We start from the raw sequence: 15,788 nt of genomic DNA on the forward strand, positions 1-15,788 counted from the left end.
GCATGAAACTATGCTCTCTAGTTTCTGTGCTTTTAAAATAGTACTTTTCCAGTCTCTAAATCACTAACATCAGTGTCCAGGAAGGAAGGATTTATTTATTTATTTCTTATAAGTAAGATAAAATTACTCTTACCTCCAAGTTTCCTAGAAATTTTTTCACACTATTACCCTGGCTGAACACATTCTTCTTTTGAGACAAGTAATGCAAGGAGCTCATAAGTTGGATACAGGCTTGTATAATTAGGAATACCATCATCCACATCTCTTCATTTCAATAGGCCATAAGCTCCACCGCTGGCACAAACCTCAGATAAGCGAAATTGTCCAGACTCTGTTTAGTATTCTACCTGGAGGTCTCCAGGGATAACTTCAAGTTTTTAAAGAAGCTCTTTATTCTACATAAATGCTGAAATAACATCCTATAAAGATTGTGATGTCTTCCTAGAGATGCTGTATTTCAAAAAAGAAGATATATTGGCCAGTACACTCACCAATATTCTCATTGACATCTTCTGCAAAAAGACAAATGAGCCATTTTTCCATGACCCTGCTCTAGAACTACATTTCCACGACATTTTCTGCTGCAGGGCTGAGTGCCCATCTTTGGCTGAGTAGTGCTTTACTGACTGTTTATTTTTCCTTGTTCCATTTCTATTACGTGTTCTTCCTTGCCATATACCATTTGTTATTTACATCATATTTAACTTTTGTTTTTAAATTCTCTTTTCCTCTATGGTATCTAAAGGTTTCCAATTATTTCATCCATATATGAAGACTGTATTGTTTCTTAGCCTTCATTATCTTAATCTCCAGTAACGTCGCAATAACTCTGACATCACTTTCTATATTCTCTGACCATGCATGTTATAGAGAACATAACATATGGATGGCCATAAAGAAACATTTTTTCCAACACACACTACCTGTATCCAACACAGTCTACTAGTCAAAATGTAAGGGAAAGAAAAGGAAACAAGGCAAACGTGGAATAATTCTTACTCTGATTTCTCCCACTTTCCACTTTTACATACTTAGGGACTCACAAAGCCAAAAGCAGCACTAGTGTCCGGACCTTTCTTCCTTAAATGTATGTAACTGCCAAGGGGCTGGGAACCAGAACACTCCCCGACAATGAATTACATAGTTTTCTTCTTTATTATTTGTACTTCCTTTCATCTGTTTTAAACAACCTACCTGAAAACATACCAACTACAATATTCTTGTCATTTGCATTTTGAAATTCTTAATAAAATTTCTTCTTATGAAAGATGGGATTACACCTGCACTAATTCTGATAAAGAGGTAAAACGGATGTCATGAATCACAAAAGCCCAGTTCAGAGAAAAAGACACTGATATCATCATGTGAAGTTACAGTTGTGCCTGAAGCCCGTTACTTCAGACACTTGCAGCACATCAAAGGAATTTTTTTTTTTTTAAGTGGAACTTAAGTCCATTTGAAAAGTTTTGTCTCACATGCTTACTCTTTGTATGACTGACCACAGTGTTTGCATAAGACACATAAACACAAAAAAAAGTAGTAATAAAATATTTGATTGCTACTGAAAGATTACCTATAAAAAAGATAACAGGTACTGCAAGCACAATAACTTTATTAAAAAAAATAGGCTAACACTTTTTATGGAAGAATTTTATATATTAGTCCGAGTTCTGAAATAACCTTTGTGTTCAAAAACTCTTGCCTGTCATGTAAATAAACCTAAACGAGTTTCTTAAAAATCTGATGTTCTGTTGAACGGCAACTCATTTCTGAAGAATATAAAAAAAACTTAAGAGAACTAATTATAAAACATGACCTAATTATATTTTTAAAAGCAAAGCACTGTAATCCACTGCACTTCCAGCTCACTATCACTGCAAATATAAAATATTGTACTTCAGATAGGGCATTTCAGAACTCATAAGGAATCTGAAAATCTCAGTATACTCCTGTCCTTCATGAGTCCTGGCAGAAAATCCTTTTGTATAACAGCAACATATTTCATTGACACCTAGACTAGCCCTTTCCATTTTTCCTCTCAATTTACTTAGCACAAACAGCTCAACTATATTTAGGGTGACACCAAAGCCAATGTTTTCCAGTTTTCAGCGGTTTTATTTTCTGCAAAAGTAGATAAAATGAGCTTCCATGGATTATTTCAGCTTCAGACCTAAATGAACTCTAAAACATAAGCTAATATTTAGTCACTTCCTTCAGCTTCTTTTTTTTTTTAAATACAGTTCAACCGGACAATTCATGGAAGTAAAATCCCTTCTGGTTTTCTACCTATTAACCATATTTGTGAAGTTATCCATGTGGATAAGCTTTTGTGGAAATTGTGCCTAATCAGATATGGAAGTAATGAAGACTCTTCTGTCTCCTCAGGCATTCCCCTAATTGTTCAAAGAGCTACACGCTGATCCTCGGCACATCACAACTCCTTACAATGGAGGCACAGAAAATTAAGGCCCCAGGTTTGTTGCAGTGCTGTAGTTTTAGGCTACCCAGCTAAGAAGAAATTAAACTGTAGCAGAAATTGACCTTTAATATGATTTACGGTACTGCTAGTCACACACAGTAATATTAGCATAATTACCTCCTCTTACAAAGGTAGTGAAAGTAAGTTTCTATGGGTGTCACACAGAGGCAGATGCACTCTCTAAATGAGGATTTACCCTACACTGAGAACATTACTCCAGGCAAACTGAGTTGACATGCTAACAAGTATTATTTCCACGTTCTTAGTGGCTGGGGAGGTATAAGGTGTTGAATGTATAAGAGCACATACATATCACAGAATCGCAGAATGATAGGGCTTGGAAGGGACCTCTGGAGATCACCTAGTCCAACCCCCCTGCCAGAGCAGGTTCACCTAGAACAGGTTGGGTCCATCCAGGCAGGTTTTGACTATCCCCAGAAAGGAGACTCCACCACCCCTCTGGGCAGCCTGTTCCAGTGCTTTGCCACCCTCAAAGTAAAGAAGTTCCTCCTCATGTTTAGGTGGAACTTCCTATGTTCAAGTTTGTGCCCATTACCCCTCATCCATAGCTTCATTCACAGAATTTAGTTTTTCTTTCTTAGGGTAGCAAATTCTGAATTGTTGTCTTCTTTTTCTGTAATAACTGTGCTTGACTTTGTGTGGGTTTTGCTGAATTTCATAGCTTCTTTCTTGATTTTTTTTTTTTTTGTTTTCTTGACCACTTTGAAAATATTCATGAAGATCACACCATGTGAGAACAGATTCTGCCACCTTCATATCTCTTTGCTATCCCATGCTCACACTACTTGTCAGGAAGCAGATGGATAGTCCTTATGAATCCTTCCATCAAAGACCCTTGATGCACCCTCAGGCAATTCTAGTTTATGTTAAAGACAACTCCAGCAAAGGAGACATACTCCCACTTTTGTTTGTCTGGTTGGTTTGTTTTTCTCCCCAGCATTTGGGGTACCACAGCAGGAAGATGTATGTATGTGCACACATTCACACAGGGCTGTACTTGTAAGACTATTGCTGGCCAGTTCCTTTGTTCGAGTCACAAAGATACTGTGTCACTCTGAAATGAGCGACATTGGTTTTGGTTTTCACTGAATAGAAGCAAAAAAGCAGAACAATAAGTAATGACGGAACTTATCACCAAAAGCCTAATAATCTATTAGTGAATCTAGTGAAAATGTTGCTGTTTACTTCTGTAAGTATGTAACCAGAGTGGAGCAGACGACAAAGAACTTTTAATTTTTTGTCCTTATAACCATCAACTGGGTGCTGATGAGTAAGAAACCAGTACATAGTACAACGCCAAAGACGACAGGGATTTTTTTGAATGGTCTGTGGTAACAGGAAAAAGGCTTCCAAAAACATGTGTTGCAACTTTCTTACAAACTAGAAGACAACAGTCAGAAGAGTAAAGGAAATCCACGTGAACAGAACTCCCATGCCCACAAGACAGCTAGACACAACAATTTTATCCAACTCAAGCATATTCCCCATGAATGAAAGGAGTGGAAAATGCTCTGAAAAGCAACCCACACTGTTTATATGAGAAAATGGTATAGTCTTACCGTAAGTTCCAACAAATGCAATGTTTAATGAATGTTAATGATCACAGAATGATACAAATGCATAGCTAAATTTGAAATCTCCAACGTCTAGACACAAAAGGTCACAAATAGGTAACACTGAAGATGTTGTGACTAGCTAATGTTGATTTGATCTTTAAATGTGATTTTTCATTGTTTAGGTAGGTTTGAAAAGACATAAGGAAATCTGATTTAATACATTTTTGGACACATTTTTCTTAGCCGTATCACAGTCACACAGTAAGTTTCTGCAGGCATATTGAATGTTGTGAATGATAGAGTCTGCCAAGATCTGAAGAGATAAGCCTTAATAACAGTCATATTTTATAGTTTTTCCTTCTCAAGGACATCCAAACAAATACATATAGCAGTACTGAAAGGAAGTCACATGTATCTTTCACAAATTTCCATTTTCTTCTCTCAGTTGCTTACAGATGAGGCATGCACAGGGCTTACCACTTCCCTGAACTGACCTCATCTATGTTTCCTTCAAGGCTAAGAAAAGATCCATTTATGCCCTGATTTGATTATTTCACTATGTTTCTGTTCTTTATGTAAACATTGTATTCGATATCCAATACCAAGCAACAGGATTTAACTGAGCAAATTCCTACCTTACAAAAATAAAGCTATACTATCTTTTTGGTGTTATTGGATCTTTTTGCCAAGTATCATCTTTATGTTTGGTTTTGACTGAATAGAAACAAAAATCTTACTATTTTCACCATTATATATGGTTAATATATATATTATTACCTTTGTAGGTAAATTGCTTATCCTCACCCCCCATTAACCCCTCCCAATTCATTTCTGTGTTGTTTGTTCATCACTTATGGATTTTAATTCATCTGCATTATTATTCTCAAACCTCCTCCATCCTGCTTATCAACTTCTTCCCTCCCCACCCCCAGAAAAAGCCTGAAGAGAATAGGGTAGTCAGAGATATCTGGGAGCATATCTAAGTAGTCCAGTGTCCAAAATAGATCAGCATCTACCTATCCAGGTAGGAAGGCAAGTACCAAAAAAGCTGTTAGCCAAAAAAAAAATAAAAATAAATAAAATCACACTGCTCTGAAAATGGACTGACTCAAAAGCATAGTGGTTAAAAATTAGCAAGACATGCTCTCTTAGTACTTAACAGATCTTCTTTTAAAAGGAAGAATTCCACACTTGCTGTCAAATTAGCCAGGATCAGTCACTGGCCTTACCTTTCCATTTTGCACAGTAATCTTTTCAGATACCAGCTGCAGGGAGTGAAACATCAAAAGCTTATTGCTATATGGACTAGAAAGAAGCATGTATGGGTGCCATATAGCACCAGAAAGACTAGATTTTTCAAAGCATGAAAAAAATAAATATCTTTTAAAATGCATAATGATTAATTGGAAAAGGCAGCTGGTTTAGGGTCCTTTTTCAATTTGAATACATGTTTTTTTAGTAAGCCATGAAAACCATAAACATTGTTGAACATTAAAAATCAGATAAGCAATAATGTTACAAATTAGATTCCCGAAGGTTCAGTCCCGATATTGGTCCTTGTTAAGCAGCACAATATGAAGCAAGAATAATGAATTTTAACATAATACTCAAATGCATGCTGATAATTTCTTAAAGGTTCTGTATGATTTCTTTGAACAAATTTCAGTTATTGAAATGCATAAAATGTGAACATACATGCTCCCGTTAATAAATATAAAACCCAAAATTACTATGATGAAGCATTTTAAAAGAAAATTAATTCCCCTGATTTAGAGTACTCTGTATGATTTTCATTTCCCTAATGTACCTTTTTACCTAATTCCTTAATGAATAAGTAACGTGGAATTTCTTTTAAAGATTTCCTGCCTTGTAGGATAAATGTTGCAGAATAACAATGAAGTTACTGCTTTAGAAAATACTTTCCTCTTACAGAATATGTAATCTGCATGTTCTTTACCGTTATTTACATAGACTTGTACGTAGCACAACATTTCTGATTGTGTTGCAGTGTTTCATCAGTGAAACAAGTTGTATTTCTACATGTACTAATGAACTAAAGTATCTTTAACCAATGAGTATACCCTATCCAACTTAAAAAAAATACACCAGCCAAAATAATTCTCTGTTATGTTGAATGTGGTTTATAGTACATTGCTAATATTGTTAATGGCAATAAGTGAATGACATATTTAAGTGTAAAAAAGCATAGTGCAATTTTAAAAGGTAATTTTAAGGGAAGAGATAATATCTTTTAAAAGATAATTTTTAAGGGATAAGGGGAAAAAAAAAAAAAAAAAGACAACAAATTCTGGAATGAGATCCTTAGCTAATGTAAACCAACACAGATGGTTTGACTGAAAGAGCACTGTGTCATTCAGTGTCGCTATGGACCTAATAACACATCTTAGGAAGAATATAACCAACTCATCCAGGCAATGACTATACCTAGGATAAACAGAAAATTCCCATGGACTTTAACATAATTACTTAATTTTAGAATTAGAAAGATCTAAAACATTCTTTTTCTAAACAATGTCCTGGAAGGTCTGATTCTTGTTTCATTTTGTACTAACATAAGCAACCAACTTACTTAAATGGAAAGTTAGAGGAGAATCAGACCTAAAGTATGCCATAAGTTATCTTATTTCAATAATTGATCCATAAATTGTAGTTGTGAATAACTACATATCAGAAACTTTATGAAGCACACACAGATTTCATATCATCTGTAGTGTAAAACTAAAAACACACTAACGTAAATCAACTTAGCACTAAACTATCAAGGATTGTATTTCTCTGATAATCACTGACTGAAAATATAGGTAGGAATAGAAGATTTGATTGGTCTCCAAGTAAAATAACTGCTTTCTTCAAGGTTTTACAATGTGAACTGTTAAGGCAGGACTAAAAAAAAAAAAAAAAAGTGAAAGTTATAAATTTTACTATGGTGAGCTACAAGACTCAGATTTTCTTGTAAATGTTTCATGCTTATGGGTGTAATTATTTTTATTATGGACTGTTCGGTAAGTTGTTTTGTAATTACGCAACTTTTAAATAACAGCATAAATGTGAGCTGATTGATCCAGCTGACACTTGTTTAGCTCCTGAGCTGATTGAAATAGCTGGTATATATTTAGCTCCTAGAGAACGACAAAAGCCCAAATGGATGGCAAGTTCAATTATAAAGTAATCCTTAATAAATTTACCCAGATTATTACCTACTAAGTGTGCATATGCACATGAATGAGCATTTTAATAAAAGTGTTTTAAATTCAGTATCAGTTACCTTACGACAAAAACCACTTTAAAGTAATAGCTACTTTTATATTCCAAGAAATGCAACACTTAATTTGAAATATTTTACTGGAGATACAGAAAGAGCTAAATGCGAAGGTGGCACACTCTTCCAAAACTGAAGTAGTCCTGCATCTTTTGAAGCAAGCTTGATGAACTTTACTTACTTTACAGAAGTTTACTCAGTAATCAATTAAACACCTACATTCACAAACAGGTCCTTCTTTACAGGACTGATTATGTTTACCCATTGTGAAAACAAGTACCACTCATTTGCTGGTGAGCTTTTAGCAGAATGAGCAGTTTCTGTTTCAGCTTTTTTCTGTATTTTAGTATCAGGAACAAGTTGTTGAGACATTGACATATTTATCTTTCCCTTTTAAATTCCCACCTGAGAAACTCAGTTCGGTTTGTGGTAATAAACCCGGGGAGAAAATAAAAATCCCTACTTGATCCACTTTCACTTCCTCCATATTGCTGATGCCATGAAAGGCAAAGTTCATCCAGCCTAACTTTTGCCATGTAAGAGTTGTCCAGCCTAAACCAATTTCATCTGATTCTTCTGCCTCCTTCACTTTCCAAATACTGCAGAGGAGGCCTAAGATTTGGCTTGGACTAAAAGTTCAGTTTTTAGACAGAGATGAGGCCTTTCAGAGTTTTTAGTTTTTCATGCAGTTTCCCAGAAAGTTAGAGAAGCAAAGACTTTCCAAAAGTGGCCGGAAAAATATCAAAAAGAGGAATGTTTGTTTGAATGTTATGTAAGTAATCATTTTCTGTCTCAGTTATTAAAAAAAAAAGAAGAAAGAGGAAGTGAGGGAAGGGATCAAATGATTCAAGGTGCAAAATTTTGGGGGGGGGAAAGCATTATTCTTTCAAAATTATTTTGTCCCTCCTGAAGACACCATTACTTTTTTCATTCATCTGTAAAAATGCAGCATGGATCATTTAGTCCTTTAAGATTTAGCTACACACATTGAAACCAGATATAGTGTTTGTATAATTAGAAAACATCAGAGGCGCCCAGAAAAATGTTAAGATAGAAGAAAGTAAGAGAAAAAAGCCATTATACATTGAATTAAAAAACTCTTCAAGTCTCCTGAACAACAGTTCCTGACAGCAGAGTAAGCAAGCTTTCCCCAGACTGCTCTTCTGTCAGCGTTACAGACTCTAATACAAGAATTAGTGACTCTAACAATCAGGGTTTTTTTCATGCTGAAATATTGACAGACATTTTAAACATTCCTAGTTCAGCTGACTTTTAAATCTAGATAACCATTTTATTGAAAAATGAGTTTTTAAAGAGTTTGGGACCAGAAATACAAATAAAATAAAACAGATGTACAGCTAATGTGAATGAATGTATTTCCCCAAACATAAAGATTAAATTCTGTAAGAGCCATAAATGAATTGACCTTCTGATGCGTTGATAACAAAACATTGTTATCTAGAGACTACAGTGTAGTTGTGCTTTAAAATACCCCTACTGTAGACACCAGCCATAATACTAACAGAGAACCTGTTTTTCTATACCCCAGGCAGAAACAACTAGAAATGGAAAAAGTATGAAAAAATGTATCATCTAAAAATGTGTATTTCTTTTGAAAGATACAGCAAAGCTACCAAACGCATTCCTAGATGAGTTACTCTATTTCAAGAGCATTTTGGAGGGACTACAGAAGAATGATGTTTAAGGAAATCTCAATCCAGGCTAATCCAAATCACTTGCAAATTTTGAGCCAAGTCTATCTTTGCAGGATATGTAAAAAGAGCATTTTTCAGCATCACACCCACGGGTCACTTCTAATTTTTGCCCAAAGGGAAAAAAAAAGCTTTATGGTTTTAGTTCGTTAAGAATTACTTTTTAAGGAAATTGAGATTACATTTTTTGAACTTCTGTTTACCGTTTTAGATAGTATTACAATACCATCTATTTTCTCCAGAGCTGGCTGACCTCCAGTAATTGGAATAATGATCATTACGTGTTTGTTCTGTACTCTTTACGCTACTGGAAGCTGTGGCTGTTTAAACTGAAGGCACTATATAAACCTAAGACTATTATTACTGTATAATAAAGGAACCAAAAGACTCGGAAGGGAAAAGCACAAAATTATAAGTATTAATATGATAGTGGTCTGATTCTCTGTATTCCAATTCAGATATGACAGCATAATGAGATTATGTTATCATAGTACTTGATCTAATCTTCCAACATACATTACAGCATAACATTATAAAAAGCTTATTTGGGAAACATCGATTTGCCTTGCAGATTGAGGAGTATGGAAATAAGACACCTTCTAGTTTCTCTTTTGCATTATTGACAGAACTTCTAGTAATTGTTCCTCTGGAAGAGATTAAAGAGGATGAAGGTTAAAATTTAGAAACAGACAAGGTAAATAAATTAAGTAGGGGACAAAGACCTGCTAATATTGGCAATGACTACAAATATTTGATTTAATTTTTTTCTAAATCGAGGGGATTTTCTCTCGTGTAAAATAAAATAATAAAAAAATATCTAATATGTGAGTTCAGAAAAATCTCTTTTTCCCTGGTTTCTTATCTCTGTTGACAGAAACTATTTCATTCAGCGACCACATTTAAGTGGAGAGGTATTACTTGAACTTTGCATCACTTCAAAAGACAAGTAGCAGTCAGTAAGAAGCGAGTTATACTTCTCAGCATCCACTCTATCGGACAATTGTGTGAAAATCCTTTTACAAGGCTGTTGGCATTCCAAACACTGGGTGAAAGGATCTGAGGATATTCCAGAAAGCCCACACGGAGGAAAGCTTTCTTAACCTACATTAAATCTTGATAATGCAATAATGAGTCTTTTAAAAGGATAATTCTAATTCCCCTATCTAGTGCAATAAAGACTGTATACAGCTAATCTGCTTTGCCCTTTCAATTAAACTCGTCCAGGACGTTCTATGTAGTCAGCACCCTGAATGAGTCATTAAAATTCTCGTTCTGTAAGAGTTGTGTGCAGTGCACCGTTGTTTCTAAATTCCATTAAATCCAAATGGTCTTTATCGCCCCATGACCACTGTGACTTCAATCAGCCAATTTAATTACCTTACAAAATTGTCAGCAGAAGCAGCAAAGAAAAACAGGAAGGGCTGTGACGTTATCAAATTGAAATCTTCCTCTGTGCTGTTTAATCTAGACCAGTCAATAACAATGCTTCTCACCTACTTGCTGCCTTCCCGAGGCTCTTAACCTTACTCTTCTTTCAAAGATTTCTGTTGTTGTTTATAAAACTGATTTTGAACGCCTCTCCGTAAGGATGTTAACACATATTGAAAGCTTCTTGTCCTTGGCAGTAAAATTTTCATTGGCTCTAAATACTGGAATTACCAAGCCACGGACTTCTGAGAGCTACCACAATTGTTTATATTGCAGATTTTCATCGCACTCTGGATCTGAAGGCAGACTGCCTTTCCCAATAAAACCAGATACGTACGTTTTCTCCTTTCTTAAACACAGGCAGAAAGGTTACCTCCTTCTGCTTAAAAGGGTGTCAGTGCGAAATCCAAAGGAAAGAAAGTGTACATCCATGAGAGCCAATGCAGGTCCAGCCCAGGAAAACTCTACATGACTAACCAGCAGGTATCTTTCACTTCACTTTGTCTCGTACACATTTGCACAGAGTTAGCTCTCACTGCTGTTCCATGCCTTTGCTGGTTTTAAATGCTACTACGCTAAAAATGGTCACCTGAATCCCAGAAACGCCTGGTTCTACACCCACTGGCAACTGCACAAGCAGTGGAAGCAATGAGCCAGCCTCTTTGCTGGTTTTGTCACGCTCCGTCTCGTAAAAACGATTATATGGAGATAAACTCATTCTGTTTCAGCTAAAGGAGCTCAGCTAAGAAGTACGTCAGATGAAACCCGGGCTAAATCTTCACGGAGGAAGACTCCAGTGTATGGAGTTGAGAAATTATGTTGTTTTTTCTTAAATAGCAAATATTACACGATCATATACAGCTTTGTTTTACTATTACTATTATTATTATATGGAGGGGAAATGGCTAAGCTTTGTAAGAGTTTGGTGTGGAGGGTTTTTTAGGGAAAAAAAAAAAAAGTCAGTAGCAGGAAATGTTTCTGGTAAGAGTTCAGAACTCCCCCTTCATTCTTTGAAATGCGTTTCCATCTCTCTTTTGGCTTTCTTTTTCTTTTAAGCTGGAAGAAGACAACCCCCTTCCTTTATAGTTCATTGTGACCCACAATATTCAGCTGCCTTCCTCTGCTTGAAGTCAGGCAACTCTAAAGCAACAGGAAGTCGAGGCTACAGACATGGGCCTCTACTTTTCTTTACTCTTCTTTTTGAATGTGCCGAAGAAAAAAAGATATCTCATAAAATAGGAAACACTTATCAGACCAGTGCCCCCCCCCTACGGTGGAGGGCTTTAGTCTTTCACCACACTTCCACGAATAATGAGTTACCTGACAGAGAATGAGAAAAGGCAACGGCCAAACCACTTTCACCTTCCAATCACCGGTCCCTCTTCACACCTTTGCTGTAGGAAAGACAAATTTCTTGCGGCAGCAGAGACAAGGCCCGAAACAGGAAATTTAAATAAAGGAGGGTATTTTAGAGTGCTCCAGATTTCAAAGAGCTGACGTTCACACCCCGCGTAGATAAGAAAATAAGGGTTTTTAACAGCCCGGCCCCTTACTGCCTTGGGCAAGGGAAGGGGAGGGTTTTTGGAAACGCAGGTGAGCAGTTACTGATGGTTAACAGCTCTTAATGGCTTGTTAATTCAGCCTCGCAAAGTGCTGGGATGCGCCCAGGGAGGCAAAAGCAGAAGCGAGGGGGTTTAAGCAAAGGTGGTGAGGCGGAGGCCAGCCTTGGGCCGGAGGCGGCTCGGCTCGGCTGGGCTGTGGGTCTGCTGAGCCGCCTGGTGTTTCTGGGGAGCCGCTGCCCCGGCCGTGCTCTTACACAGGAGCAGTGCATCGGGAAGCTACGAAACGTGATCCCCCGATAACGGAGCGGATCTGTCGGGATCTGTCGGCAGTCACGTATTTTGGCTTTCGTACGCTGCCAAGTGATAAGGAAAAGGTTTCCATCACACTTAGCACGGCGGAGAGACAAATACTAGGCTGCTGTTTTCCTCCCTCGTCAAGCTGCGATCTGTCCTTTCATCCGCAGCAATGGTTTAGGACTGTTCCCCTCTGGAACCCTGGAGTACCGTGGGCACAAGCCTCAGCCTTAGCGTTTCCTGGGCTTGCTTATGGGAAGCTATTCCGAAAGGGCAAGAGAGGGAGCTATGCCACATGCCCCAAAGCAAGGTGTCATTTATGAATCGATGCCCAAATGCCACGTTGCCCTACTCCAGCAGCAGGCGTCCAGATGCCTGAGCGAGTGCTGCTAAGGAGGGAATTATGCCATCGCACCAGCCTCTCCCCGTGTTTGCTCCATAAGGCGCTGGCAAAATTAACCCCCCGCATTTGACAGATAACCCAGGCGGCTCGACTTCCCTGTGTGGTTGCTAAAAGGTAGCTTGAGAGAGAGAGAAAGGACATGCTGGCTAGTCCCAACAATGAGAGAAGCCGTGGGAAGGACAATGCGAATCCATGGTGGTTAATTTGCACAGGAGGAATGAGGGGGCTGGAGCTCTGGCAGGCTTCAAGCTCTCCCCTGTTGCCATAGCGCTGCTGGCTGAGGAAGAAGAGCGGGGGCTGGCAGGCTGCCTTCTGGAGGGAATCTCCTCAGCTCTCGCTTCTCCTCGGGAAGGACCCCACGGGAAGGCACCAGCATCCCGTCTTCCTGGTCGCAAGGACATCCCGAAGGGACAGATAGCACAGGAATCCGGAGGGAGCGGCGGGGAATTCCCCTTTCAGAAACAACCAAAGCTTTTCCACAGCTCGCTCCCTGCTCCTTCCCTCTTCCCCGCCATGCCCTACACAGAAGCAGAGATGTCAGCCTCTGGGGAAGGAGCGGGATGTTCTTTCGCGGTCAGAGGCAGAGTCACTCTTCACCCGGACTAGGCTAAATCCAGACTCCTTAAAACAGAGATGTGCAACAGGCCCGGCCGAGCAGGGAAAAAGTCTTCCTCGCTCTCTCTTGCGTCTAACATTTTCCATACTAAAATAAAGTAACCAACCGCTCCCTACCTACTTCTAAACCTCAGAGGTGGGTTGGCGACAATTCTTTTCGAAGACAAGAAAAAGCACGCGGTGATTCAGAAGCGGACTCATACTTCGCTGCTACAAACAACGGAGTGAGCACAACCCGTTCACCGGCTGTGGGACCAAGGGGCAGTTGGGAAGGGGAGTTAGCCTAGAAAAATACACGCATGCACGACCATGTCACTGGGCGCCGGAGTCCCGCTGCACCACCCTTCACTCTCGGGATTATTTATTATTCCAAGCATAATCAAAACGCTGCTCTCAAGGGCTATCTCCATAGGGACACTGGACTAACAATTCAGAGAGAATGGTAATCTAAAGGAGGAAAGCCCACCTCTTGCTAATGGTGTGGCCGGGAATATGTTCGTTGACATAGCTGCCTTTGAAAGTAATTCAGACTCCTAGAAACCGACCCTCGGCACCAGTCGTGAATCCCGGCTCGTGGAATGACAGACAGCCTGACAGTGCCAGGTTACAGACAGCACTAGCACTGATTTCACGGCCATGATTATGGATCAGACTGAATGCAAAATAAACCCCGCAATGATATACGGACCCGTTTAGCCATGTCCAAAGAAACGAGCATTCCTGAAGACGGTTGCTAAGAGCAACATGCCTTAAGCACCACCTTTAGACCAGACGGAAGCAGAAAATAAGTACTACTAGGAATTCAACACACGAGATCGGTAACAGCCTGGCGACTTTTTAAACATTACCCACCTTCCCCTCCACACCAAAGTGCGTGCGGCAGGGTGGGGGGATTTAAACAAAATTAGATACAAACCAAGCCACTAGTCCCAGGCGAAGACAAGAGCTTTCAGTGCCCCGCAGAAATGGATGTAGCGGCTGCTACAGCTTATCGCGACCAGCGCGAATGCGGGAGACCCTCGCATCCTCCCTCCAACCGCACTGTCGATAGGCACAGAGGATGCCGTTTGCTGGGGAAGCAACTTTCGGCCTGTCCCCCGCCCCCGCCGCTCCCGGCGGCGGCTCCCGCGGGGCGCTGCGCTCCACCCGCTGTGCCCGGGCAGCCCGGAGGGCGCGGGGTTCCCGCCGTGGCTCGCCCCGGAGGGCTTCCCCGGGCAGCACAGCCCCCCTCGGGCGTGGGGTTAACTTTCGTCTCCGTCCTGCCCTTCCTTACTGCGAAACTTCTACAAGGGATGCAGTGGCTGCAATTCCTCCCTCGCCTGCTTTCTTAGACACACGTACACACGCGCTCATGCACAGGCAGAGCTGTTAAGATTTGTTTCATGGTCCAGCTGGGATAGTCTTTAAACTGTAAAACCTTTTCTCCTTGAAATTTCAATCTATCTGATCTATGACTTGTCTCTCTTTTTTTTTTCTTTTATTTCTTTTTCCGGGGATGGGGAGGGGACGGGGACCTAATACAACTTCCCTCGCATAGAGTAGCTGTGGCATTGAAACGTATGGCAAGGGCTCTTTCACTACCACCGCTCAAGACGTAAATCGTCTCTTCTCTAACCCTAAACGCCACTGAAGGGGCAAGCAACTAGGCAGACGCTTCAAAAGAAATCAGCCCAAAGGTCTCACATCACAGCGTCGCGCCGACACGGGATCGGCTCGTGGACCAGAGACGGGCGGCCGAAACTTAACAACTAGTTGACAGATTTTTAATTGATCGAGCACCGTATTAGGCATGCTTTCCACTACTATGGAGACAAAAAAGGTACATTATGAGGAAGCCAGGCAAGCTGCGCAGAGCCTTAGGCAAACGCGTTTGCCAGTCATTTTTCTCTCTATTGTTATTATAATTATCATCATCATCGTGCCGTTACTACGGCTACAATGAGCTGCAGCGACAGAAAAAACACACAGCAATTCATCCCTCCGGATGCAAAATACAGAGGGACTTCGGTGCCTGACTCCGGTAGCACGTCCCAGCTCGCCCCCAGCACCCCCTTCTGAGTCAATCCTACGTATATCGCATTCAGGCTTAAACGCACAATGAAAAAAGTGTCGGGAAATCTTACCAAATCTTAATACATGTGTGGTTCCTTGAGAATATCCAATCCACAGTAAGCAAAGAAGGAGTCTAATGGTGCATCTGAAGACTGGATTAGTTAGAATAGGGGAAATAATCTTCATGATGTTTCTATGCACACACGCGCTGCCTTACTTCCCCCTTCTAAGCCGTCAGGTTTCCCGGTAGGGTGAGAATGAGGATACGTAAACTGATGACCCTCAGACACGATCACGGCATGGTCACAGAGAGAGGAGAGAGTCTACGCTTCCCAAACCCATTAGCAATCCCTGCATGTTCTTCATTCACTGCGCCAAGGAGCAAC

The 15,788-nt window shown here is 40.0% G+C and overlaps 1 protein-coding gene across 1 annotated transcript in view; it reads right to left on the reverse strand.

The window, feature by feature from the left end:
- The window catches only part of GRIK2 (glutamate ionotropic receptor kainate type subunit 2), a 410,119-nt gene extending 394,531 nt beyond the window's left edge, over window positions 1-15,588 (reverse strand). The window contains exon 1 of the mRNA XM_054195142.1: window positions 15,474-15,588. Coding sequence (XP_054051117.1) covers window positions 15,474-15,588 — 115 coding nt within the window. The remainder of the gene's footprint in view (window positions 1-15,473) is intronic.
- Window positions 15,589-15,788: the final 200 nt, after the last annotated feature.

Source organism: Rissa tridactyla, chromosome 3 (assembly GCF_028500815.1).
Source record: "Rissa tridactyla isolate bRisTri1 chromosome 3, bRisTri1.patW.cur.20221130, whole genome shotgun sequence".
In the NCBI taxonomy this organism is placed as follows: Eukaryota; Metazoa; Chordata; class Aves; order Charadriiformes; family Laridae; genus Rissa; species Rissa tridactyla.